This window comes from Sceloporus undulatus, unplaced genomic scaffold (assembly GCF_019175285.1).
Source record: "Sceloporus undulatus isolate JIND9_A2432 ecotype Alabama unplaced genomic scaffold, SceUnd_v1.1 scaffold_16, whole genome shotgun sequence".
In the NCBI taxonomy this organism is placed as follows: Eukaryota; Metazoa; Chordata; class Lepidosauria; order Squamata; family Phrynosomatidae; genus Sceloporus; species Sceloporus undulatus.
This window is the reverse complement of record NW_024802938.1, coordinates 2,597,317-2,622,610: the sequence shown is the minus strand read 5'-3', so window position 1 is coordinate 2,622,610 and position 25,294 is coordinate 2,597,317. Positions and strand designations below refer to the sequence as shown.

The 25,294-nt window shown below is 37.4% G+C and overlaps 1 protein-coding gene across 3 annotated transcripts in view; it reads right to left on the bottom strand.

Moving 5' to 3' along the window:
• LOC121917378 (NADP-dependent malic enzyme-like) overlaps nucleotides 1-25,294 on the bottom strand; it is a 165,998-nt gene that overhangs the window by 82,261 nt on the left and 58,443 nt on the right. For all 3 annotated transcript variants that reach the window (XM_042443309.1, XM_042443308.1, XM_042443310.1), the window contains 3 exons: nucleotides 23,840-23,915; nucleotides 20,307-20,468; nucleotides 6,905-7,008 (listed from right to left, as the gene is read on the bottom strand). In XM_042443309.1, the coding sequence (XP_042299243.1) occupies nucleotides 6,905-7,008; nucleotides 20,307-20,468; nucleotides 23,840-23,915 (342 nt within the window). The remainder of the gene's footprint in view (nucleotides 1-6,904; nucleotides 7,009-20,306; nucleotides 20,469-23,839; nucleotides 23,916-25,294) is intronic.

The window sequence follows — 25,294 nt, the reverse complement described above, 5'->3', positions numbered from 1 at the left end:
TCTGATTTTTCCAGCTGGATTTGCTTTGCCAAGTACTTCCATATGTCTTCTATTTTTTTCTTTTCTTTCTTTCTTATTGAAATTTGCCTAGATCTTACTAGGTAGCACTCACTGTCCCTCTTACCACTCAAAGTGTAATAAAACAGACATGTAGGAATATTTGATTAACCATTGGTATTATTTACCAGTAAGAAAATGCATTTAAGCAAACAGAAAACATATACAGTACTGTAATGCAGGACAATAGCACACTAATATTGTGCAGAAGTCACAGTCACAGTTGAACCAATAAAATAATTGCAATAAAAATTATTCTACCTGTGCAATGGAAACCTTGGATTACAAAGGGAGAAAAAAAGTGTACAGTATTCCAGAAGAATCTATGACAGTGTCACAGAATCTAAATTGGTTTACATAAGCATTTAAAGGAACTACTTTACCTTTCAGTTTTCATGTTAACACACATAACTTCACATGGAATGACTGACACAAGACAACATAGATATGTCATAGCAAAAGTTAGGCTTCCTATTTAATAACCAGCATTAAAAAACTGGGAGAAGTATATGAGTTAAAGGGTACCTGCCATTCAGTCTAGTTTGAATTCCTGCTTAATCATCCTTGCATCCTGCAACAGTGTACCACCACACTTTTACCACAAATAGCCATGGTCACTGCTAACCTAGGTTTGCAAACCCTCTTCAAACCATCATTTCAGATCACTAGCCAAATTCCAGTTTAATGCTAGCAAAGTGTAAACCCCAGCTACCACAGTTGCATTGCATTATTGCTTTACATAACTAGTTGTACAAGCTCTTTCACAACAAGTTGTGCTACTGCTTTGCACAAGTGTATGTCCAGTAACAGCAGTTCTGATCTCACCCTTCTACTATCTCTGAAAATGTGGAGCCACTATTGTAGAAGGAAGCACAAAGACACAACTGGATACAAGCTCTCAAATAAGGTGGGAACCTTGACATTCACATTTAATTTCCTAACAATACCTAAGAGAACAACAGAGTCTTACCATAGACTCATAGAATCATAGAGTTGGAAGAGATCGCAAGGGCCATCCAGTCCAACCCCCTGTCATGCAGGAAATCCAAATCAAAGCATCCCTGACAGATGGCCATCTAGCCTCTGCTTAAAGACCTCCAAGGAAGGAGTATCTTGTGAGTATCTGACTTGCAGGACATTCCTACATATGCTCACTCAAAGTATGTTCAATGTTCAGTGGAACTTGCTCCCTATTAAGTGTAATTTACACTGCAGGCAGAAATTTAGATGGCCTTTCAATTTAAACAACCTCATTAAGAAGAGTAAAAAAAAAAGCCTTTATTGAAATACAATAGCATGTGGACCTTCCACTGACTTAATGTCAGTTTCAGTGTGAGTATCAAATGAAGTGTCAGTTACCCACATTTGTGTAGTATAGCAAGTATGATTATGACTACAATTCATTTTCCAGGATTTAAGATCTGATCTTCTTTACAGTTGTACATACATCACTGTGATTATAAAGGTAGAAGCAGGGGCAGATGCATGGATTTCCTAAGAAGCGTCAAGAACATTGCAGACGCCAAATACTGCCAGGAAATAAATCAGTCAAACGATTAAGTTCTTCTTGCAGTTCAAGAATCAAATTATCTTTTCTCAGCCAAGTAATTCTCCAGCAAACCTATTAGAAGAATGGCCTGCCATCACTCTTAGTGTTGCCAGGTGACTAAATTTAATGTAGCCCTACATTTACATACTTTCTTTCCCAACAAGGGGCAATTTCTTAACAGTGGGCAATTTTAAATTCTCTTAGGCCGAAAAACATGGACAAAAAGTGCCAACTTCAGACCGATCTGGGGGCGTGGTGTACAGATGACATGCACCCCTGGACTGGGCTGAAGCTGTGTCAGGGTTGCCAGCAAAAAAGGTGCTCCTTCCTGGTGGCCCATTTGGGACCACAGCAGCAGCCGCCAGCCTCAGGAACGTGGTGCCTGGTCATCATGGTCCCACACTGATTGGGGTGCAACTGGGGCTGAAATAGCCTCTGGCTGCTCCAAGCTGCCAGTCTGCTTGACCCTTTAGACCTGAGTATACTAAACGTGTACAGAACAACTTCTGCCTTGGGTCTTTAGAGATGTGACATCTACTCCACCAGTCCATCAGTCCAGAAAAATTAAAAAGCCCTTTACCCTTATATAATACCAAGCTCTTAATTCCCTCATCTACACAAGCAATAGGCAAAATCTGAGTCTTTAGATCTCTGCCTGATTTAAAATAAGCAGGCATGGTTTGCTAGCTCTTATAGCAACAACAACAACAACAAAATTCTCCCTAAATTCAATTCCTGAAGTACACAAAGTTAGAGATGGCAAAAACTGTGTGTGAAAGCACACGACTGGTACTAAAAATAAATTCCCAGGCTGAACATGAGTTGCTCATAGTCTGAAATAGATAATTAATGCTGTACCTTTGCATATCATTTTACATCTGCCCCCACCCCCACTACTTTTTCAATCCATCATTTTGCCCCTGATACTGTTAGGTAGAACCTCAAGCATCTAGCTGAAATTCCACAACATGACATCTACCCACTCCTGTCCTATATTAGTATTAAATGTACAGGAACCCCATCAACATAGCACCTGCAGTTTGGCAAAGACTAACACTCCTGCTGAGTGTACCAGCTACCCAGACATAACACTTTATTATCAGTAATTATTCCTCCACAGGCACTTTTAAAGGTCATAAGCCAGAGAGTATAGTGGGCGCAGCAAAAGAATAGGTAAATTTGTCCAGGAATAAGCATTACAAAACTATGTAGCATTACAAAACCATAGTTTTGGTGATGTTAGGCATCCAGAGATATACAGTCTGCACATTTTCTTGCTGTGCTAGCCATTTTGCAAATTACCATGTGTGTCCCTTGTCATCCTTTTAAGATAAATGCCTTCCTTGGTTGCTAAAGAATACATAAAAGACTAAAACAGCAAATAACTTAGTTTTGTCAGAGAAGCAAATGGAAAAACTACTCCTACAAGTCAAAAATAATAACGTGACATATTACAGTTGCTCTAATAGAAAACAAATTGTGTATACCATTGCTTGTGCTCAATTCATAAGACATTCCAAACTGATACACTATAAAAATCAGCAATCATCCTTACTCCTAATAAAATTATTTTGTTTTCTATAATCTACAATCAAAATGCACATTATGACAAATTGTTGTCATGAAGTAATTTTGCCATACCAGTTTCACACAGCGATGCTTTGTTCAAACAGAAAAAACAGAGTCCTATGATACCTGAAAAAACTAACAACCTTTTATGAATTACCATATTCCTGGTAACTAATTTGTAAGTAAACAAAAAGTGCATCGTTTCCCCAACAGTGGTTACAATCATAAGAATAATTTGCAGGAGATTAATGGTAATCATAAATCTAGAATGGACCAAGATCTGATTGAACTAAGAACTCTAGAATTTCACAATATTAAACATTGCTATAGAAGTTGCTGTGCAGCCTAACCATTCCTTCAGGATTTCCCGTAAGAGTCACGTTTATCCGATTTCTTGCCAACATGTTCCTTTGCCAGAGGAAAAGACCTTGCCAAATGAATAAATTAATGGCAAGTCCTATAATATTCTAATGAAATGTAAAACAAAAACAATCATGGTGAAATTTGAACATTTTTATTTAATGTATGGATATAGGAGATGGATTTGTTCTTAAGCAAAATGAAAGTTTGATATTACCATGGATGGAGAGGGTGTGACATTTAATGCATTTCAGTTACTTTTAACAACAACAACAACAACAACAACAACAATGCAAAGTAGGGATGAACAATCTACTAAATTCATGAATATCAAATATCAACATTTCACTTCATAACGGAGACTAACCATTTATGTTTAAAAAATGAAAACCTAGCCCTCTGTCAAGGATTTAGGACCGAAGTTATTACATTACATGCCAAATGATTTGCTGTTCCTAGTGAGATTGCTACTGTCTCCCTCGCTCTCTCTCCGTATGTGTGTGTGTGTGGGGGGGGCAAATTATATATTATTATTTAAATTATATGTAAATTTAAATTATTAAAATTATATATAAATTATTTTTATCCAACCTTTCTCCCAGGATGGGAGCCAAGGTGGCACACATCAATATATTCGCATACTGTCCTATGTGTCTTGTGTTTCTGTGCTCAGACCCCAAACTCTAAAACCTCTACAGCAAATATGACACACACCCATTTAAAATATCATCAGTTGGCCTGCCCAAAAATACAGCAGGAGGAATAGAGACAACTGATATAGACATATTACATTTACTGCAGCCTGTATGGGAAATTCTTGAGACAGAAAAAAAAATCCTTATTTCTGCAGTTGGAATAAAAAGTTGCAATTGGTAACATAAATTCACAAGAAAAGCAGTGAGACAAGAAGAATGTGATATGTACAGCAGGCCTTAGCATCCGCAGGGGTTTGGTTCCAGGATCTCACCACCAACACTGGTGGATACCAAAATCTGTGGATGCTCAAGTGCCAATAATTACAGTGGCACAGTACAATAGTGTCCCTTATACAAAATGGCAAAATCATGATTTGCTTGTTGGGATTTATATTTTTTAAAATTATTCTCAAACTGTGGATGCTTGAATCAGTGGATAAAGAGCCCGTGGATATGGAGGGCTGACTGAGGGAGTGTGAAACAGTAAGCACAGCTTAAATTGATTATTTTTGCTGTTATTGCTGTTGTTGTGTGCCTTCCAGAATTTCCAACTTATGGCAACCCTAAGGCAAACTGAATGGGGGGGGGGGCTGAGAGTGTGTAACTCATCCAAGGTTACCCAGTAGGTTTCCATGGTCGAGTGGAAATCAAACTCTGATCTCCAAGTCATAATCCAACACTCAACCACTACACCACACTGGCTCAAGTACAGCTATAATTCCTGTCAAATTCTAACCCCCTAGTCTATTCTGCTCTGTGTTTACAAAACACTATCATATTGGGTTGCATATTATTAATCCTGCTACAAAGCAGGGAAGAGTTCTGGTAGACAGCTATACTGTGTCCCTCAGGGTCCCTACATATCTGAATTCAATCAGTCTTTGGAACCATGCCAAATTGTGATCTTTGGCCCAATCCTGCCCTCTTTTGTCCACTGGCTTTGCCCTAAACTATGCCCTGAGTAAAACATGAAAATGTGCTTCAAAGAACTGTATGCATGATTAGCTCTATAACTAGGGTTCCTGTTTATGACTATAGATTAGATAAACATAGAACCCACAGGCATGCAGTGGGATCAGGAGGTGAAATGCATTGACAGGATAAAGTATGGTGAGAGAGTTCTTGTGCTACCACCACAGACAGCTCTTTGAAAATCAGGACATAGACACTGTTTTCATTGGAGTTAAATTACATACTGAACTATGAGTTCTTAGCTGTGTAGTAATGAATTCATGTATATGAGTGTGTGAGAACTAACTGTTAATGAAAGTTTGCTGTCAGTCCAATAGACATGCAGAACAGCAACAACTGTATCAGTATTATATAAGGCATATCCATCCTGCTAGGCTGCCAATAATTATTTTCTCACATCTTTTTATTACAAGGTGTTGTGCTTTACTCAAGGAACTGATGTAAATGCTCTCCATTTCAGCCACCATATGGCTCCTGTCATGTCTTGCCCCACTGATATTCATGTAACATTAACAAGTAGGATAAAACACATGGTTGTGCACACCACTTTTATACTAAATCTAGTAATCATGCCAACTTGTCAGTACAGTCGACCCTCCTTATAGGTGGGCTTGCCTTCCGTAGCTTTGAGCTTACATGGAAGGCAAGCCCCGGCAGAAATAATGGGGCGCGTACTCGTACCTTGTGCCCCATGCACCGCCGCAAGCACGTGCCCCATTATTTTCTATGGGGCTTGAACATACGCTCTTTTCACCATATGCAGGGGTGGGGGAGGTCCAGAAAGGATCCCCTGCATATGGGGAGGGCAGACTGTACAATAATTATAATTCCAGTTGCTGAAATCCCATTTTGTTCTGGATTATTTCATGCCACTAATATGGAACAGCCCTCTGGTTATAATATGAACACAGGAGGAGCTATGTTGGGTCAGATTATCCAACATTTTGTTCTCACTAGGTGCCTATAAGAAGTCCACAAGCAGGATGCAACATATTCTCCTGCTTCTTTTCCCTAGACAATACTTTTAAGAAGCATACAGCTTCCCATACTGCAAGTAATATATTACTTTTCCTCCATGACAGTTAAACCTGCATTATGTTAAAATACCAACTAGAAAAACTTCTGTGTAGTTCACAGGCAATCTCTACCATATGATGACTGGACATGTGAGATATTTTGCTAAATGCAGCTACAGCTATGATCAGCTATGACTTTCTCATGGTAGGTAACCCACAGTGCAAGGTATCCACAGTAAAATGATCCACATGGGCAGCTATCACTCTTGGCTTCATCAGAAATTGCAACCCGTGAAATATTTCTTATTTGTTTCTTTAGTATTTCCTTGAGCCATTATAATAAGCGAGACTCCAAGTACTGGATCAACAAAGTTCATGATAAAAGACGCCTTTCTCTCATTCTGGTTTCCTTTCCAGAAAATGAAGGGGGGGGGGGCGAATTCAAAACAGAGTTTTTTCCTAATAAAATAAGAACAGTAGTGCTTCCCTCAACTTCTTGTACCCATTGTAAACAAGTAAATTAATAACAGCTCAACATTATAAAGAAATGAACACAAGGTTACCAAACACATCTTATAAAGCGTTAAAGAACTGCTAGAAAACAAATTAATCTCGTTAGTGCTTCCTTCCACCCCTAAGAAATAGAATTTTAGAGGTAAATAAACTATGTAAATAAAACCATTTACCTGGATGTCACAGCTTGCATGAATTCATCTAGAAGGTCATCATAAGCTTGGCCTCTGATTCTTTTATGTCTCAGCCCAATATACAAAGGATCTTTTAGCAATGTCTGTTAAAAAAAAAAGAAAAGAAAAAACAGCAAGGTCAACAGATAAATGTAAGGTACTGCACTTAGGGCAGAAAAATGCACAGATATAGGATGGCTGACACCTGGCTGAACAAGACTACATGTGAAAGGGATCTGGGAGTCCAAGTAGACCACAAACTGAACATGATTCAACAGTGCGATGCAGCAGCTAAAAAGGTCAATGCAATTTTAGGCTGCATCAATAAAAATATAGTGTCTAGATCAAGGGAAGTAACAGTCACACTCTATTCTGCTTTAGTCAGGCCCCACCTGGAATACCGTGTCCAGTTCTGGGCACCACAATTCAAAAATGATGTTGAGAAACTGGAGCGTGTCCAAAAGAGGGTGACTAAAATGGTGAAGGGTCTGGAAACCATGTCCTATGAGGAATGACTTAGGGAGCTGGGGATGTTTAGCCTGGAGAAGAGAAGGTTAAGAGGTGATATGATAGCCCTGTTTAAATACTTGAAGAGATGTCCATATTGAGGAGGGAGCAAGCTTGTTTTCTGCTGCTCCAGAGACTAGGACCCGGAGCAATGGATGCAAGCTACAGGAAAAGAGATTCCACCTTAACATTAGGAAGAACTTCGTAACAGTAAGGCCTGTTGGACCATGGAACACACTCCCTCAGAGTGTAGTGGAGTCTCCTTCCCTGGAGGTCTTTAAGCAGAGGCTGGATGGCCATCTGTCAGAGGTGCTTTGTCTGAGAGTTCCTGCATGGCAGGGGGTTGGACTGGATGGCCCTTGCAGTCTCTTCCAACTCTATGATTCTGTGACTCTAGGAGTCTATGATTCTAAGTTGGCTCACTTGTATCCAAAGAGAGACTGCATATATTTGCTACTGTAGATATTTAAACTCATTTATAATTGCTTTCTCAAGTGACCCAAAGCACATCTCCAAATGATAATTTTTCAGCATCCTAATCAAGTACCAGCTCCTAGCAGTCTTGTGGGAAGCCTTGACAGTTGAATTGGTATACTGTTTATATACTGTACGTTTTTTTCTCTTTCTCCATCCCCACTGCAACCCAAACAGGAGTCCAGTTACAAATAATCACTTTTTGTAGTATCCAAAAGGTCAGATGAATTCCTGGCAAAATTAATGTAAGGAAAATGAAAAATAAGGCTGCCTTATATGATTAATTGGTATTTGTGCTGATTTGCCCAAGATGTAGCCATTTTTAATGAAGCAACCTTTATTTTAGAACATAGGAAAAATTACAAAACCACATTCTAAATAAGGTATTTTTTTAAAAGCCTCTTTCTTTATAATAGTTTGGCAAAATGAGCAAGCAGTGGCAGACTACTAAACGTTCTGTGAATATCATGAAAAATTATCCATTACTTTGTTCTTTACTGGCACAGGACTCCCCTTTCCAGACATAGGCACACAGCTGATTAATGATCTATGCAGATTGCCTCTCCTTTACTGCCTTGTGCTGGGAATTCACTCTAAGATTATTATAATTAATATTAAGCATATTACCTGCTGGAAGCAAGGTCTGTCCCACCTTCAACCTTGACATCAATATTATCCAACATCACAAAAGGTGGGTAGGAAATCATCCTTTCCCTTCAATAGAATACCTTCCTGTTTAACACAGCGCAAATGTGGTCATTTGTCTTTATTTGCCTTTATGTTCCTCGCGCTTCCTATAGTCTTAATTCTCCAATTTAGCCCACATGCTGCACTTTACCTCCTAAATCCTAAGACTATTCCAGATCTTGCAAGAGCTTTAAGTGCTAGTATATTATCAAGCATTGCACCTTGAGACAAAGATCAGTAACCCTAAGTTTGGGTATCAGCTAGATATATTCACTTTTTTAAAAAATATCTCTCTTTCATACTCTATTAATTGTCATTTTCTCTTCCAACAAAAAATAGCCATTGTTTAAATCCAAGCACTACTCATGCTTCTTAAGGATTTAAATACTACAATGGTCTACATTACCAGAAACTTGTACAGAAATTGACCAATTGCCCAGCTTCTCCAGCCAAGATAACGTGCATATTTGTATATTTTTGCACATCTCCCCTTTAATCAATGGACGTGACAGATGAGACAAAAACTAGGGAATGCATATGGAATTAGATTCCATTTTTCTCATATCTCTCAGAGAAATGATTAGATAATATTGGGGTCCAAGTCTAAGAAGTGCAAAATGAAAACTCCAATAAATCATTATTGTTTGTTTGTTGTTGCTGCTGCTGTGTATCTTAAAATAATTTATGACTTATAGCTTTCCTAAGACAAACCTATCGCAGGATTTTCTGAGGCTCAAAGTATGTGACTTGCCCAAGGTCACCCAGCAGGTTTCCATGGCCAAGTGGGGAATCGAACCCCAATCTCCATAGTCACAGTCCTATGCTCAAACCATGTGGCACATTACAAATAAAACAACCAAACCCAAAGTAGTACAATCTAAATATGTGTATAAAGAGAGAAAAAGAGAGGGAGGGGGGAGAGATAGGAAGAAATAATAACAATTACAAAGAAAAAAAATAACATGACTTTACTATAGCCTCAATGTGAGGAACAAAAGACAAAAGAAAAGTAAAAAAATAAAGCCAAGATTACTTGCTTCCTTCACAGGATAAATGGGAATATTAATAGCAATGGAAAATGTATGTTGTAAAGAAGGTTCTGGCAGAAAAAGTAGTAGATCTGTCTTTATCATGTTATATTTAAGGCAACAATGAGGCATCCATGCTGAGATAACTGGAAGTCATGCTATAATTTGATGTTCAATGTTGAAAAGCATCCCTATCCCTACAAATCCCATATTGCTATCTCTTTCAAGCAGTTAGACCTGTTTTTATGGTGCCAATGATCTACTAATAAGAGAAACTGTTACCCTTGCAGACTTCAAATAGTAAAATAAATTAATAAATTAATATATATCTTGCAAAGTTTCTTTCAAGCCTTGTGATTTACACTGACTTGTCCAGATCAGTTCTTCTCATCAGTAATAGAATCTTAACTGTCCCTGGTTTAGAAAGTGGGAAGATTATGTGCTATACACTTCTATTTTGCGAGTATGAACACTTTCATCAGATCCCTTAAGTAAGATCACAAGCCACAAATGACGGAGCGTGGCTTTGGTGCGGCTTCTGGACTCTTAGGACACATGCATCATTGAAACACCATACCTCCACTGTGACTCGAAGCAGCTTTATTTTGGCTGTCTGTAACAAGCCATTGTGTTCCAGTTCACATCTTTAACATTCATGGCAATATATGCTGCTATAGCCAGCATGAGATGTCTGGCCCAGGTACAAGGTTAAATTTTGATTTGTGAGTCTATGGCTTATCTCTAATAAATTTGCTTGACAATGAGCTGAAGCTAAAGCTGCAGCCAATTAGAAGCTACTATTTCAATTGAGACCTCAGGGTAGCTGCAACAAAGGTTCTTTATCCATTGTTCTTGTCTATAGTTACATAACTGAAAATATATGGGGTGCTTTGAACTGAAACATGCAATTGGTTGAATGTTGATAGTCACAACCAGATCCAAGTATTGTCAAGATACTCTTTCTCCTCTAAACTAAAAAGTGTGCTTTCTCTTTTTGTTAATTCATATATATGCATTGTTTTGAAATATAAGATGTGTGGAAATATTTTTAACAATATTTAAAAGATAGCCATTATCTCTAAAAAAAAATGGGGGGAATCCACTGCAATTCATAGACATGATTAGATTGTGTTTTCATGGAAGAAGGAACTCTGACACATGAGGATCAGGCCATATGCATTGGTAAAACAGGAAAATTTTATCAGCATCTTATATTACTTAAGTTCATCATACCTGCTATGTGAGCTGGTATTTTAGTACAGGAATTTTTTAATCCAGGAATTTTCATATTTAAGAATGATAAACATACCTTTCATTAGCACTCTGTTGATGTGTCTCATCTAGTAACAAATATAGCCACTTCAACAGGAACCTAGCCCAGTAATGCTCTGTCTGGCGCACGCAAATGAAACATGTTCTTTAAAAAAATAGCAATTTGGTGGATAAGATGATCAATTGATCACCCAGTATAGTCTGCTTTCCCATCAATACTATGTAAACTTGTTGGGCTTCTTTCTATCAGTGCAATTATATTACTGTAAATCTTTGCCTCTCTGTAATCTTCTTGCAAGATACCATATTTTCTAGCTGAAGTTTTATTAAAAACAGCTATGAACATTAATTCCTTTTTATGCATGTAGCATCTTTGTTAGGTGATAATCTGTGAATGACTAACCCAGAAAAAGAAGAAAAAACATTAAGGCCAAGCTTCCAAAAAACTCCAGGAAAATATTTAGGAAACGTATTCAACTAAGTCACTGAACTGTTGACAACTTTCTTTTTCAGACTCCAAAGGCTCGCTTTATAAACATTTAATGAATAGTGGTCCTATTGATTTTAGCAGCCCAAATCCTGAATAGTTTTTGCAACTAATAAGAGTGTGTGTATTTTAGGATGGGCAACTTACCGTCCAGCTGAGGCTCCTGCCAGGTATAAGTACTTTGATAAGTACTTGGACTTGAATTTAGCAGTAGTGATTTACAGCATTTACTGTATGTTGCCTGTAAAGCATTGCCAAAGTAATTGAAACAACATGAGTACTCTTGCTGTTTCTGTTGGACAGCTGAGAACACAAGTTCCCTTTGAATCATCTCACGAAAGCTGCCAATATGGTTCAGTGTTGTGCTGATGTGTAACTTTCCAACACCCTTTTCAAAGCCCAGAAAAAGCATAAGTTGCAAAATTCTAAATCTATTTATCTACAAATATGGATGTATTGTTACAACGTTATACTACTCTACACAGGTTCATCATATATAAAGTCTTGTTCAAATGTTGGGGTTCACCTACCCATAATCTGCACATCTGTAGAACAGTAGATACAGTAGACACCCATTGTGAACAATCTTGCTGTAATTATGAAACAATGAAGCACACATCTGTTGGCCTGCTCAGGAAAAGCATCTAGATTTCTCTGTACCCTGTGGCCTACAAAATATAAACTGGACATTTCTCACCACACCTACTGCAGTCATCTGACACAGAGCAACAGAGAGTTCCCTAACCATTTCATCTATAAACTGCCTAGGCAAAGGCCCAACCTACTCCCTTCTACACGGGCATCACTAGCAGTTGTGCTGTTTAAACAACACATATTTTGCACCTTTCTCCACTACTGCATAAGCAATCTCTTACTGATGCAGAGTTGTCAGGAATGGCTCAATCTACCTAATCAAACTTTCAACCTGTACCCACTTGCAGAGGTTTGTAAATATCAGACCAGGTGAAAAGATCACTAGCTCCTTGTCACCTGATTCTTTACAAGTACTCAATACTGAGGGTCAAATATTGGACAAAATGAGTGTGCATGCACTAACACACACACACACTCCTCTATTATAATTGTTTTCCATGAACAAAGCAGAAAAACAAGAATATAATTCCAATAAATTCATAATCTTTAGAATTGTTTCACCTATTGAGCGCATTATCCTCTCCTAATTAAAAGGAGAATAAGAGGCGAAACAGACCGCCACAAAGTGGCAGCTTCAAGCCACCCTTTCTGCATGCCATGGCCCCAACCCACCTTGAACCTAGCCAAAAGGTGGCCTTTCCTGTCCGCCATGGCTCATGGGCAGCTTTAAGTTGCTCTGGTGGCATGTGGTGTGTAAATGGCACACCACCAGAGTGCTTGAAAGCTGGCCCATATGTGGACAGCCAAGCAGCTTGAAGCCAACTTCCAGGTGACTTGGGGGCATGTGTCGTCTGTGTGCCACACTCCAAAGCTGGCTGGAAGCTGGCTTTTTATGCCAGTCTGTTTCACCTCTAAGTTCCCCCATTCTTCTTTTTAGAAAATAGAAACACAGGCAAGAATGCATTTTATCACCCCATCTATTTAGATGGATAGTCTCAATCAAGGAAGCCATGGCCCTGAGTTTGCAAGACCTGAGTAGTTGATGATAGGGTGAGTTGAAGGTCTCTCATTCACAGAGTCCCATGAGCCGAAGATAACTGGATGGTAATTAAGAAGAACGAGTTCAGATACATTTTGTAAATGGAGAAGTACTGATAACCTGAAAAAAGGATTTTGAAAATACTGAAACTGGGAAATACATGTTATATATTTAAATGAGTGGTGTAATTTGGATTATACTAAATTTTAGTGTGTTTTGTATTCATTCTTTGATTTAGAAACAGATTATTTGCCATATTTTTAAATAAATTTAAAAGGAAGGGTTTATGACAGGTATTTTATTGTATTTTTAATATTTTTAAAAGTTCTATGTCTTTATAATGTACTGTGATTTTAAAGTATTGTGTGACCCATTCTGAGTACTGCATGTGTGCTAGATTTCTATATAAATAAAAAGAAAACAAAGTATTTAAATTATCAGATGACAACTAAAAGATGTACACTATGAAGGTAAAAAGGCATCAATAGCTGTTTGTTTTTGGTTCTTCAGTTTGGAGGGATAGTGGTAAGGTCTTATTCTCAGAAAACCAGGGTGTGTATGCATGGAAATGGTCTAGTGACACCTCATACTCTAGCAGTCTTTTGTTCTTTATCATTTTAAAGACTCCTGAGTAACTAAGAATTGTTTTTAAACTGATTAATAGTCCTATCTGGAGATTTGCTGCACAGATAGCTAAGTACATGGAAAGTAGCATTCGAATCCACAGGTATACTAGCACTTTATTTCAAAATTACTCCCTCAATCACATATACTGGTATGAAATTGCATGTAATTGGCACCTGAGTGAAAAATCCAAAAATGTAAAATATAGCAGAGCTATAGTAATATGTGAATGTGCTGCCATTGCCCCAATTAAGGTTTCTGCACAAATAAGAGTATACAGTGATACTTTATAAATATCATCTTGTATAAATAAAATAAAATAGTTACAGAAGCAGTAACCCAAGAGCAAAAGAAATAAAAAACAAAAACAAAACAGAACAGAACAGGAAAACATTTGAACTCTAAATTTTTCCACAGCACAAGTATACAATGAAATACACATTCCATCTAATATGTAGGCTGATTTTTTATGTGTTGTTGTACTCAGCGCTTTCACAACTGGATCAAACAATTCTTAAGATTATATCCTTTGAAAGTATTGTTTCTGGAAAGATTTTCTCCTAGCTTTATTAAAACTGTGCCTTACATCAATATAGAAAAGTCTGAGCTTAAATGGTATGAAATCCACACCATCTTAATATATTCCAAAGCATGTGAAGTTCAACTTCATACATTAATCACATTTCACAAGGAAAACAACAGCCACCCAGAACACTCAATGTATTTAACAATCCAATAAGAGAACAATAATATTATGAAAGCAGCTTCTGGAGAAAGAGATTTGGAGAGCAAGAAGGAGGGATTAATCACCCCAAGATCCAACAGTGACCCAGACCCTGACAAAGAAACACTATGTTCTGACAGAATAATAATAATAGCAGTAATAGCACTTTTAGCAGTAGCATTTTACATTGCTATAAAGCTTCATAATGAACTCAGCACTCTCTAAGAGGTTTACAGTGTGTTAGCCAATTGCCTTCCAACAAGCTGGGTATTCTTTTTACCAACCTTCCAAAGTTTGGAAGGCTGAATCAACCTGGCACCCTGCGGGACTGAATTCTCAATGCTGTGGATGCAGTACTGGCATGTAACCACTGTGCCACCAGGGCTATAGAACCAGTATGCTAATAAAGGCAAGGTACTGGACAGGAGGTCTTAGGAAAAGGGAGAGAAACATGATGCTACCATTCACATTAGTGGCCTGTCTCTCTAAATCAGCAGTGAATAACCTGTTTCCCTCCAGATGCTGATAGACTGCAGCTCTCATTCTCTCTCATTTTTGGCCATGCTAGTTAGGGCTGGTGTGCAGCATCTGGCAGCATCCTAGCAGCATCTGGAGGGTCCCAAGATGCCCAATCCTGCTTCCATTTTTGAAAGTATGGAGCCTAAGAACAAGTTTTGAATGGCAAGGCATACATAGCTTCAGTTTAGTCACCAGGTGCTATCCTTGGTGCTGCAATATCCAGCTTGCCTTCCTATGTCTGTCCCATTGTGCCCCACAGGTTCCTCAGCAGGATCAAACCCAGGCAGGATGTGTAGCCTTTGGTCCTGTCTGCTGTTTCCCTATGCCATATCACCTCTATGTCTCAGCTGTGTTCAAATTTTATGCAGGAGAAGCAATTTAGGAAGGCAATATGGAACAGAGAGTTGCAGACCGGAAGAGCTATTACTGCCCTGGTTACTTCACTACTCCAAATTCTACCTCCCACAGATTTTTTTTTTAAAGAATGATATCAGTTGTAAATGCTTTCCCCGACATACTTAGGCCAAAAATATAAAACACATAACTGTCATCCAGAGTGTTATTCCTGTTAGTACTTAGGAAAAGAAAAAAACACTACTCAAAAGGGAGGGATGGAGGAAGTCTCTAGTGGTCACAAGATCATACTACTGGTGCCTATTTCATGTTTGACACCAAATATTTTGAAGCTTGTTCATCTGAAGCATTTAATTCCTGCCCTATAGCTGGAGTGGCTTGTTTTGTGTAGTTAATTCGATAGTGCCTGTCCAAACGTTTAAAATCTAAACAAGGTAAGACACAAAGGAGGAAGGGGGAATTGAGTCACTTCCCTCAGAAAAGCCTAAGAGACAGAATAATTTTGCACAGCAGAAAAGGGAAGGGATGTAACCACAAATACCTCCTAGACAGTTAATTCCCCCCCCCCAACACACACACACTTTGGATTGTAAAAAGAATAGGGAAACAGTTTGATTTGAGAAGGCAGAAACACAAGATTCAATCAAGATCATCTGGGATTGGCACAGAATGAGGGATAGTGAACAAAAACCAGGACTCTCTTGGAGTCGTTCCTGACCTTGTGCCAACTTGGAATTTAGTACTGAAGCATTATGTGCTAGATTTCAGTAATTTTCCAATGCACAGAGGCATGCTGTTCTAGTTACAGCACAAATTACATTTCTTATAATTAAGAGATCCAGCTTCTTCTGGGACTCTTAATATAACTGATATTAAGTACATAGACTATTTGCTTCATGACTATATTATATCTGTACCATTGCTGATTTCAAAGACTGGCAGGCTCTAGATTTTGTAATGAATATTCTGACTACTGTGCCCATTAAAAGGAGCGCAAGCCCAAATGATGGTAATCCAAATCTGCTTTTGGGAAGAAGTCCTATAAAATGTACTAAGTTTTGAAGAGCAATGCTCTTCCCTAATCTTCAAAATTCATAGGAAGTCAAAGCCTGAGCTAGAGAAGCCTCAGCTTAATCCTATATTGGAGCTGACAAAGTCTTTTCCCCCAAGAAATGGGCCTTTTATTTTCTTTTAGATCCCTTCTCATACAGATTCAGGATTATTTGATAAACTAGTAGAACTGTTTTGATATACTCTGATAGTTTCCTAGGTTCTTGATAGGGATTTTATTATTGGAAAGAATGAATAACTAGGGCAGGACAGAAACACCAATGCAAATCCAGATGGGACTGAGTGGGAGAAAGGGGTCAACAGCACAAGCGATGGGAACTCTCCCTCAACAAGAAAATGTTCACCTATGCTCAGTTGGCTTGGCCGCCTAGGCTGGCTCTGTAGTAGATGAATAGGGTCAAGCTGTTTCTCCCTCAACACTGCAATCTGTATCCCCCCCTTTTTTTTTGATGGAAAGATTGCATCAAAGACTAATGGTGCAGTTTCTGTTGATGAAAAGGGAGTGATGGATCAAATTCAGAGGCTGGATTGACATCTTGCCTATAGACATAAACATATTCTAATTGTGCTGTTTCATTCATAGCTTCATCTTTAAAGGCACATTTTAATATGTGCCCTTTAAATAATGAGCAGCTTAAAGTTCTTTCTTGGAATTTAATTGCATAGGCTTCCAAGTCAGTAGATCCAGATGTACTGGAACTCCTAAACATGTAAGCTTATTACACGAGACCTAGTGTATAATAAAAATAAACATCAATGGCTTTTTGTTTATTAACTTGAATATTGTTCCTGAACAAGGAAGAAAGATAATGAAAGCTGGTTGTCCTTGCTAATCTCCATGTCAATCACACATCTATTAAATGGCTTTCCACATGTGAACAAATTGCATCAGCTGATATAATAATATTTAGATCTACCACCATATTTGTTATTGTTGTTAACTGCCTTTGATCTTAACTCATGGTTACCCTGTAGATGACAAATCTCCAAGGTTCCCTATCCTCCACTACTCTGTTTAGTTCCTGCATTTATACCCTTAACCTCCTTAGCAGAGCCCATCCATCTAGCATGTAGTCTTTTTCTCTTTCTACTTTCCTCCAACTTTCATAGTACTATTGTCTTTTCTAATGAGTCGTGCCTTCTCATAACCCATTAGAAAAGACAATATTGCTAGGAAAGTTGGACAGAAGTAGAAAGAAAAGAAGTGGGTAAATGCCTGTACTGCAGCCATTCACTCAAAACCACAAGGTTGTGAGTTCAAGACCAGCAAAAGGGCCCAAGCTCGACTCAGGCTTGCATCCTTCCGAGGAGGTTGCTAAAATGAGTACCCAGACTGTTGGGGGCAAATTAGCTTACTTGCTAATTAGCTTACTTGCTGTTCACCGCTATGATCTTTGGAATAGCGGTATATAAATAAAACAAATTATTATTATTATTATTAGATGAATGGACAGTACTGCTGATATACAGCTCTTAATTGTTGCTATTTCTTATTAAACCAATTAGAAGATTGGTTTACCTTTACCTTTACCCATCCTTCCATATCCACAGATTTGTTATCCATGGATTCATACATCCATGGTCTCAAAATATCTTTATAATATATAAATTCCAAAAAGCAAACCTTGATTTTGCCATTTTATATAAGGGACGCCAGCTTATTGTGCCATTGTATTTAATGGGACTTAAATATCTATGGATTTTGGTATCCATGGAGAGGGGGGGGGGTCCCAGAACCAAACCCCAGCAGATACCAAAAGCCCACTGTACTTCTTGACAGATATGAACAAATCAACAACAGAGACTGTGACCAAATTTCTCTTTCTATCTGCAGAGTCATGGAAAGGAATTTCCCTTCAATAAAACCAAATTGTTTTTCTTAATTCTTCACCCAGATAATCAGTTTGGTCCTGTTATTCCTTTTAATATCCATATTTCATGATTTTATCTGTATATTTTATGTGTTTATCTCTTTTAAAATATGTATAAGCTATTCTATACATTTGAAATTATATTTGTGTTATAAGTTATTTTAATGTAAAGTATGTTATGCAGGTTTTGTTAGTTTTATTTTTGTTCAAGTCTATGACCACATAATAATTACTATCTTCCAGAAGTTGCTCAAGTTTATTGATTTCAAAAATATATATCCACCCCACACCCCAATTCAGGAAGTAGAATGGCCTCCAGTATTCCCACTTGAAGCAAAATAAAAAAATCAAAATGGCATCCTCTTTTCCACTTTGAGCTGGAACTCAGAAACATAGGCTGTAGGCAGGTTTAGGCATATTGCATGCACAATTTACTACCCAAAGCAAACATTTCATGGTATGTACAGCTCTACCTGGAAGGTCCTGGGTAGGAAACTCTTAGTCCTGATCAGTCAACAATGACAGAAGTGTAGTACAGACTTGATTGTGTTTGAGATGATAAACCAAAATATAATCTGAACTTCATGAAAGGACTGTGCAAACACAGCCTTAGAACTTTCTACTGTTTGACTGGGAACTCCGTACTGTTCTGCAAATTCAATTTGGCAGTAGAAAATGATCACAGCATTCCAGTTATAATGAAACACAGTATTTTAAAAAATCAAAATAGTTTCCATCAGGAAATTCCCAACTAGCCTTACTAGATTTACTCTCTACTGTGTCTATGTGATTCAGCTTACAGCAAGCTAACATACTATACTGATCTATTCTCTTTTTCAAGTTAAATTCCATGATTCTCTCTGTCTTAATGGAAGGTAAATTCCCCTCTGTAATTTTATATTTCTGATTTTTTTTTTGATCAATGACAGTTAATGGTTAGATGTACTTACCAAATCATCTGATGTACTTACTAAAGCATTCTTTTCATCACAACATAGCTTTAAACCATCCAAAATATTTTCATCACATTCCGGTTTTTACTATATTTTCCTTGTGCAGCCAAGAATATTCAAATAGCATCACACAAATCATTTCCACCAGTTCTGCTTTGCAATAATGTATATCATTTCCCTGCTTTATGTTGCAGAGTGATTCCCATGTGTCTAGGCATTTCCAATCAAAGAAATCAAAGGTGTGCAGGCAAAGATGTTTTGTGTTTATTTTATTAAATCTATGATTAGTAGTTTTTAAAAAATGTATACAATCATAAGTAAGTATTTTAATTTGGAGTTAGTTTAGGGCTTGTCATTCTTAAGCAATGGTAATACACACAGTGGTTCTGATCAGCAGAGGTATAGTAGAACAGCTCCTCTGCATGTGTGAAGCAGATGTTACTTACTTTTTATCGTCCTAATGTTACTGCTACCCCCACCACCACACCCCCACCCCCACCACCATACCAAACACCATTCCCTGGAGGGCTTTCCAGTTTTGGGGGGAAGCTTTGGCAATGTGCACAAGAACTCAATGTACAATTCAATGTACAAAAATAAAACAAATAAATTCTTAGGATTCAGACTATCATTTCTTCATAGAATACACATAAAATTATGCATATAATTAAACCGTAAACTTTTCTTCTTTGCAAGAACTTGATTCTACACTGATAGAAACTGAGCATACACTGTAGCACGGCTGTTCCTGTACTTGCATAACACACTACTCAGGCCCTTGTTCCAGTACAGAAGCTAGGCCCATTCCATGTATTAATGCAAGAAATACTTTTTGGAGCACTATTTGCAGAATATTTTCCAAGGGGTGGCGCTGCTGCCAGCTCTTGCATGTCATTCAAGGAGCAATGTAACCATATCTAAATGTTGGATCAATTGAGCTTTTCTTCTATTCAGCTTTGTCCCATATGTCTAACTCCCACTGCAGCATAGGTCTCTGAGGTTGTGTCCTAAGCGTTAAAGCAAGGATGTGCACTAAACAAAATAAATTGCTTTAAAATTGAGCTGAGCTATTGTTATGGTAAAAGAGATTTTTTTTGTTAACCATATCTAACTGAACAAGCAAGTATTACAGCACAATTTTGTTTATTTCTCTCTGGAAATATATCAAATGTTCATGACAGCACAGAACAACATTTACCTCATTGTCGGTTCCCACATCAAGCATAACAGGCAGGCACTCCTGGGGCTTCAGTCCTCCACATGCTGTGTAAAGTGCTAGTTTACCCACTGGGATGCCCATTCCGTAACATCCAAGGTCTCCAAGACCTAGAATACGTTCTCCATCAGTCACCACAATAGCCTACCAAGAAAGTATGAAATTGTAAACATATTCTAAGCATTTTAAAACAGCCATTTAAAAACAAGTTGATTCAAATATTTTTTCTTAAAGTTAAATAGCAAAACATTCCCTTAGAGTTTTAGAGCACTGCAGTTTCCCTTGCCTGAACCATTATCATGCTTCATTATATGACTTTTAATTAATGTGTCAAATAAATTTTCATACTAAAAATAAACATCTTTAAAGAAAAAGAACATACTGAATTTTATATAATGATGCTCTCCCATTTCCACTAATTGATGGGGGGTTATTATTGGTAATCTCCGCTAATTTCTCTTCCTATATTATACTGTATCTACTGCAAACTTCCACATTGTTCAAGACAGTTCGTTTATGATGTTTGGGGATTATAGGAAGCTACGTGGTAGTGGACCACGCAGATCCACTTGAACCGGTCCATGCAATTACAGATTCGATAATAGGAAGCTGCCTGGGGAGCTGGCCAAAACTGTCTTGCCTATTCTTATATGGAAACTTCTGGATAGATCAAAGGATCTTTGTTGAATAGAAGGGCACCTCTGAATGAAGTCTGTTTTATTAAATTTTAGGTAATCCAACTCCAATTTGCAGTAGGCACATATTGGAAAAGGCATGCCATTAGTTCTCAAAGAAAGGAGGGGATGTCATTTGCCATCCTTAGTTACTATAAGTGCTGTAGACTTTAAAATAATAATAATCTGCTGCTCAATTAACTGATCCATTAAATTAAAAATAGGATATTTTCTTGTTTAATAAATCATATAATCAAATTAACTTATTGTTTAAACACTGCAGCTGTAATTTTGACTGTGTTATAAGAGAAATACAGGTACCTCCTATGAAAGCTCATTCTTCTAAGATGAAGAGGTGTTTTCCACCATTATGTGGGCTACCCCATGACTGGGATACTGCTAAAGAATATGAATTATTTGACTAAAGCAGCTTGTGTGACTGAAACAAGATAGAATCCTGACACTCTAATTCTAAATTAGCCATAGGCAAAGTCTGGCCTTCCAGATACTTTTGGAGTAGAACTATCAGCCCCAGCCAGCACTTCTAGTAATAATTGCTGGGAATTACAGTACAACAACATCTGGAGGGGTCACTCCACTCATAAACCTTTGCTAAAATATTGTTCTACATCAGTGAGTAATGACACTGTAGTGGCTTAATAACATACATTCTCCAATGTAATCATGTATTTGCTGGCAAATCAAGTCAGCTGATCAAATCAGATCAAACTGGTAAGAGACCCAGAGGATTGCTTTTCCAGGTAAAAACTGACTTTTTAAAAACAAGATATGCAAGATGGTAGAAACAAGAAAATAGCTTGATTTTTATACAGTACAAGGCATATTTATTAAAACAACTCAATTGCTGTCTGACACATAATTTCTAAGCAAACATTTATTGCGCCAGAAGTTGTTGGCATTAACAGAAGTAGATCATCAAGGCTCATGAGGCTGAAAGCTTTACATCAGCTATTTTTTTTACTGCAGTTGCATACTTTATAACTTTCATTTCTTTTAGCTCACTTTTCCTCTGCTAATCCTTTGGGAATGCAGCCATTGCTATTTAAAAAACAGGTCCTGTTGTTGCATAGAAGTTACAAATTTCTCAGCTGCCTGCACAAAGAAATACCTGCCAACTCAGAAGAAGTACAAAACCCATTGGCTGTTTTAACAATCAGCACCCAGTAGAGAAAATAAGGAAAGTTGTATTAACTTGGCAATGGTGCAACAACTGACAAATCACTTGCTATTTGAATCTGACACTCTTCCATAGATAGTACATCTGAAAAAATGATCAAAAGCTAGAAAAGACAGTACATTCCTACTGTTACAGATAATGGCCCATAACCTACTATACAACAACATGCATTTCAGCATTGTCCAGAACCTACTGAAATTGAAGTAAATTCTTTAAAACATAAAGAGATTGTTTTGGTGCAACATCAACAAGTCAACCAATTAATTTATTTATTTATTAATAAAATTTATTATTTTATTTATTAATAAAATAAATAAAGCTCCAAGAGAAAGAGAAGGTTATACGTTCAGCAATATAAAATTATTTAATAAACAATATTTAAAACATTGTATCTTTTGGATGCCATGTCTCAAAATTTTGGAGGGAAAGTTACTAATCAGACTATTTGTAACACTGAGCGTTAATTTTATGAATGAAGGATAAAAGTGTGATGTAATCTATCACCTTACTATCTCTAGATAAGGATCTATTACAAATCAGTAAGCCATAAGGAAATATCTATTGCTTAGTGAAATGATATGCAGTACTCAAATGTTTATTTTGGATTTGCCTACATAGTTCATTTAACAAAGCTTTTGAAAAAGTCTTCAAAAGATATTTCAAAAATCACAGTTTTTAAGAACAAGGTTAACTTTTCAGGCTTCTTATTTTTATCATGAATATATAGTCCCTTTAACTGAAAACACAGATACAGATACATAACTATTGTGTATAAATACTCTATTTACAATGATACTTGGAAGTAAACCAAATATTTCTTTAAAGTTTTTTAAAATCTATTTGTGTTGAAACACTACTGATGTAGTCATAAAAGATCTGAGTGTATTATAAAAGCATTTATATAGATATTTATTAGAATTATAAAAATCATAGAATAGCCTCAATGTTTTCAGCCAAAGAGAATGGTAAGATCAAGAGCCAGGAAACAAAGCCCAAATTAAAGATTTAAGGCATTTTAAAAATTCCAGCACAGTGATTATTGTGGTAATGAATATCACGCATAGACCTGTAATAACAGTAGCAAAAGTTCTGTTTAATTTTACATGTGTAATAACAGATGACTTTTCCAGCTTGGAGACATCTATTCCACTAGTCTTATAAACATACTGCAGTGGTAGTCAGAGTGACTAATAAAAACAACATTACAATTATATTGTACATCTCATTATACCATACTTTTGAGTTGTAAATGGCTGCCCTATCTGTAAGCAAACAATTGGTCTTCTTCTTAGCTACAATGCTATGATATTCAAAGACTTTGTCACCTGGTGGAGATCTGGCTGGGTTGTACTTTTCCAAGCTATGGCTGGAGGACCACATATTTAAATGTTAGCACACTTAAAGACAATATTTCTGCATATTATGATGGTGAGACTAGCCCTTTGTCACAAATACTAGTGTGTAGGGAGTATTTAGGGAGTTTCCCCCCATGTGGGAACATTCAAATATACCACCCTCATCCTATAATCTACACCAGATGCTTCTGTTGATCATACAGTTCAGTAGTGGCCTATATCATCAGTTTGATCACAAAGAGGCATAATACCAAGTCAGTTTTGTCATTTAAATGAACAGCTACCTACTTTGATGACTGCTTCAGGCCATGATTTAAATAAAGTTTCAACATGTCCTCGATCATGTGGAGTGATGAAGAGTCCTCTGTAAGACAATAATTTAAAATTTAAACTAGTCATGTATATAAAAACAAAGCTACAGTATGTAAACAGCAGCAGATTTGATTGTCAATAGTGGTGTTGCTACAGATAACCAAAGAAAGAAAGTGCATTTGGACCACATCATAAAAGTAGTACTCATAGCCATTCTTCACCATTAAAACGAATGGCTGCCACTTGCTCTTAAATGGTGAAAGCTCAACTCTGGCAGAGAATGTGTAGTAGCAAAAAAGAATATGAGTGCAGGCCTGTCTGTAGTGCAGCACATGCCTCCACGACTCACTGCAGTATTCAGGTTTTCCCTCCACATGACCCCACTTTTTCCAGGCATTCCAGAACTCTGGATTTACTTGCTTGATTTTTATCTCACTTTTCTTTCAGTTTGAGATCCAAGGCAGATGACAACATGATTTAAACTGATACAAAAATTGTGTGTGTGTGTGTGTGTGTGTGTGTGTGTGTGTGTGTAGATGGTGGAAGCAATACACAGAAAATCTGTATAAAAGAGATGATAAAATGAATGACACATGGAATGAAGAACTATATAAAGATGAACCCCAAATTGTAGAAAACAAGTAGAAGCTGAACTAAGAGAAACTGGGAAGAATAAATCATCAGGAACAGATGATATCCTAATTGAACTGCTACAGTCCACACAGATAGAATCAACTCTAGTATTAACTAAAATATGCCACCAGATATAAAAAATGAAACAGTGGCTAACAAATTAGAAAAGATCAATATGCATCCCCATCTGAAAAATGGGGGGGGGGGGGAGACTGCAGCAACTATATAACCATAGCATTAATTCCCCACACAAACAAAATCATGCTCAAAATTCTGCACCATAGACTCCAATTATATATGGAGAGAGAAATCCTAGAGGAGCAAGCAGGGTTCAGGAAAGGAAACGGCACTAGGGACCACATAGCAAATATACAATGGTTAATGGAGCACACCAGAGAATTCCAGAAGAAAAATCAGCATGTGCTATAGCAAAGCCTTTGACTGTATAGATAATGAAAAGCTATGGAATGCTCTAAAAGAAATGGAAGTGCTACTACATTTGATAGTCCTGACAAGGAATCTGTATTTAGGATGGCTACTGTTAGAATGGAATATGAAATAACAGAATGGTTTCCAGTGGGCAAAGGGGTCAGACAAGGCTGAATCATATCACCCTATTTTTTCAAATTGTATGCAGAAATACACAAACAGCAGGTTTAGACATGGAAGAAGGAGGAGTGAAGATAGGAAGAAGGAACATCAACTATCTAAGATGTGCAGATAACACCATATTACTTTCAGAAAACATAAAATCATAGAGTTGGAAGAGACCACAAGGGCCATCCAGTCCAACCCCCT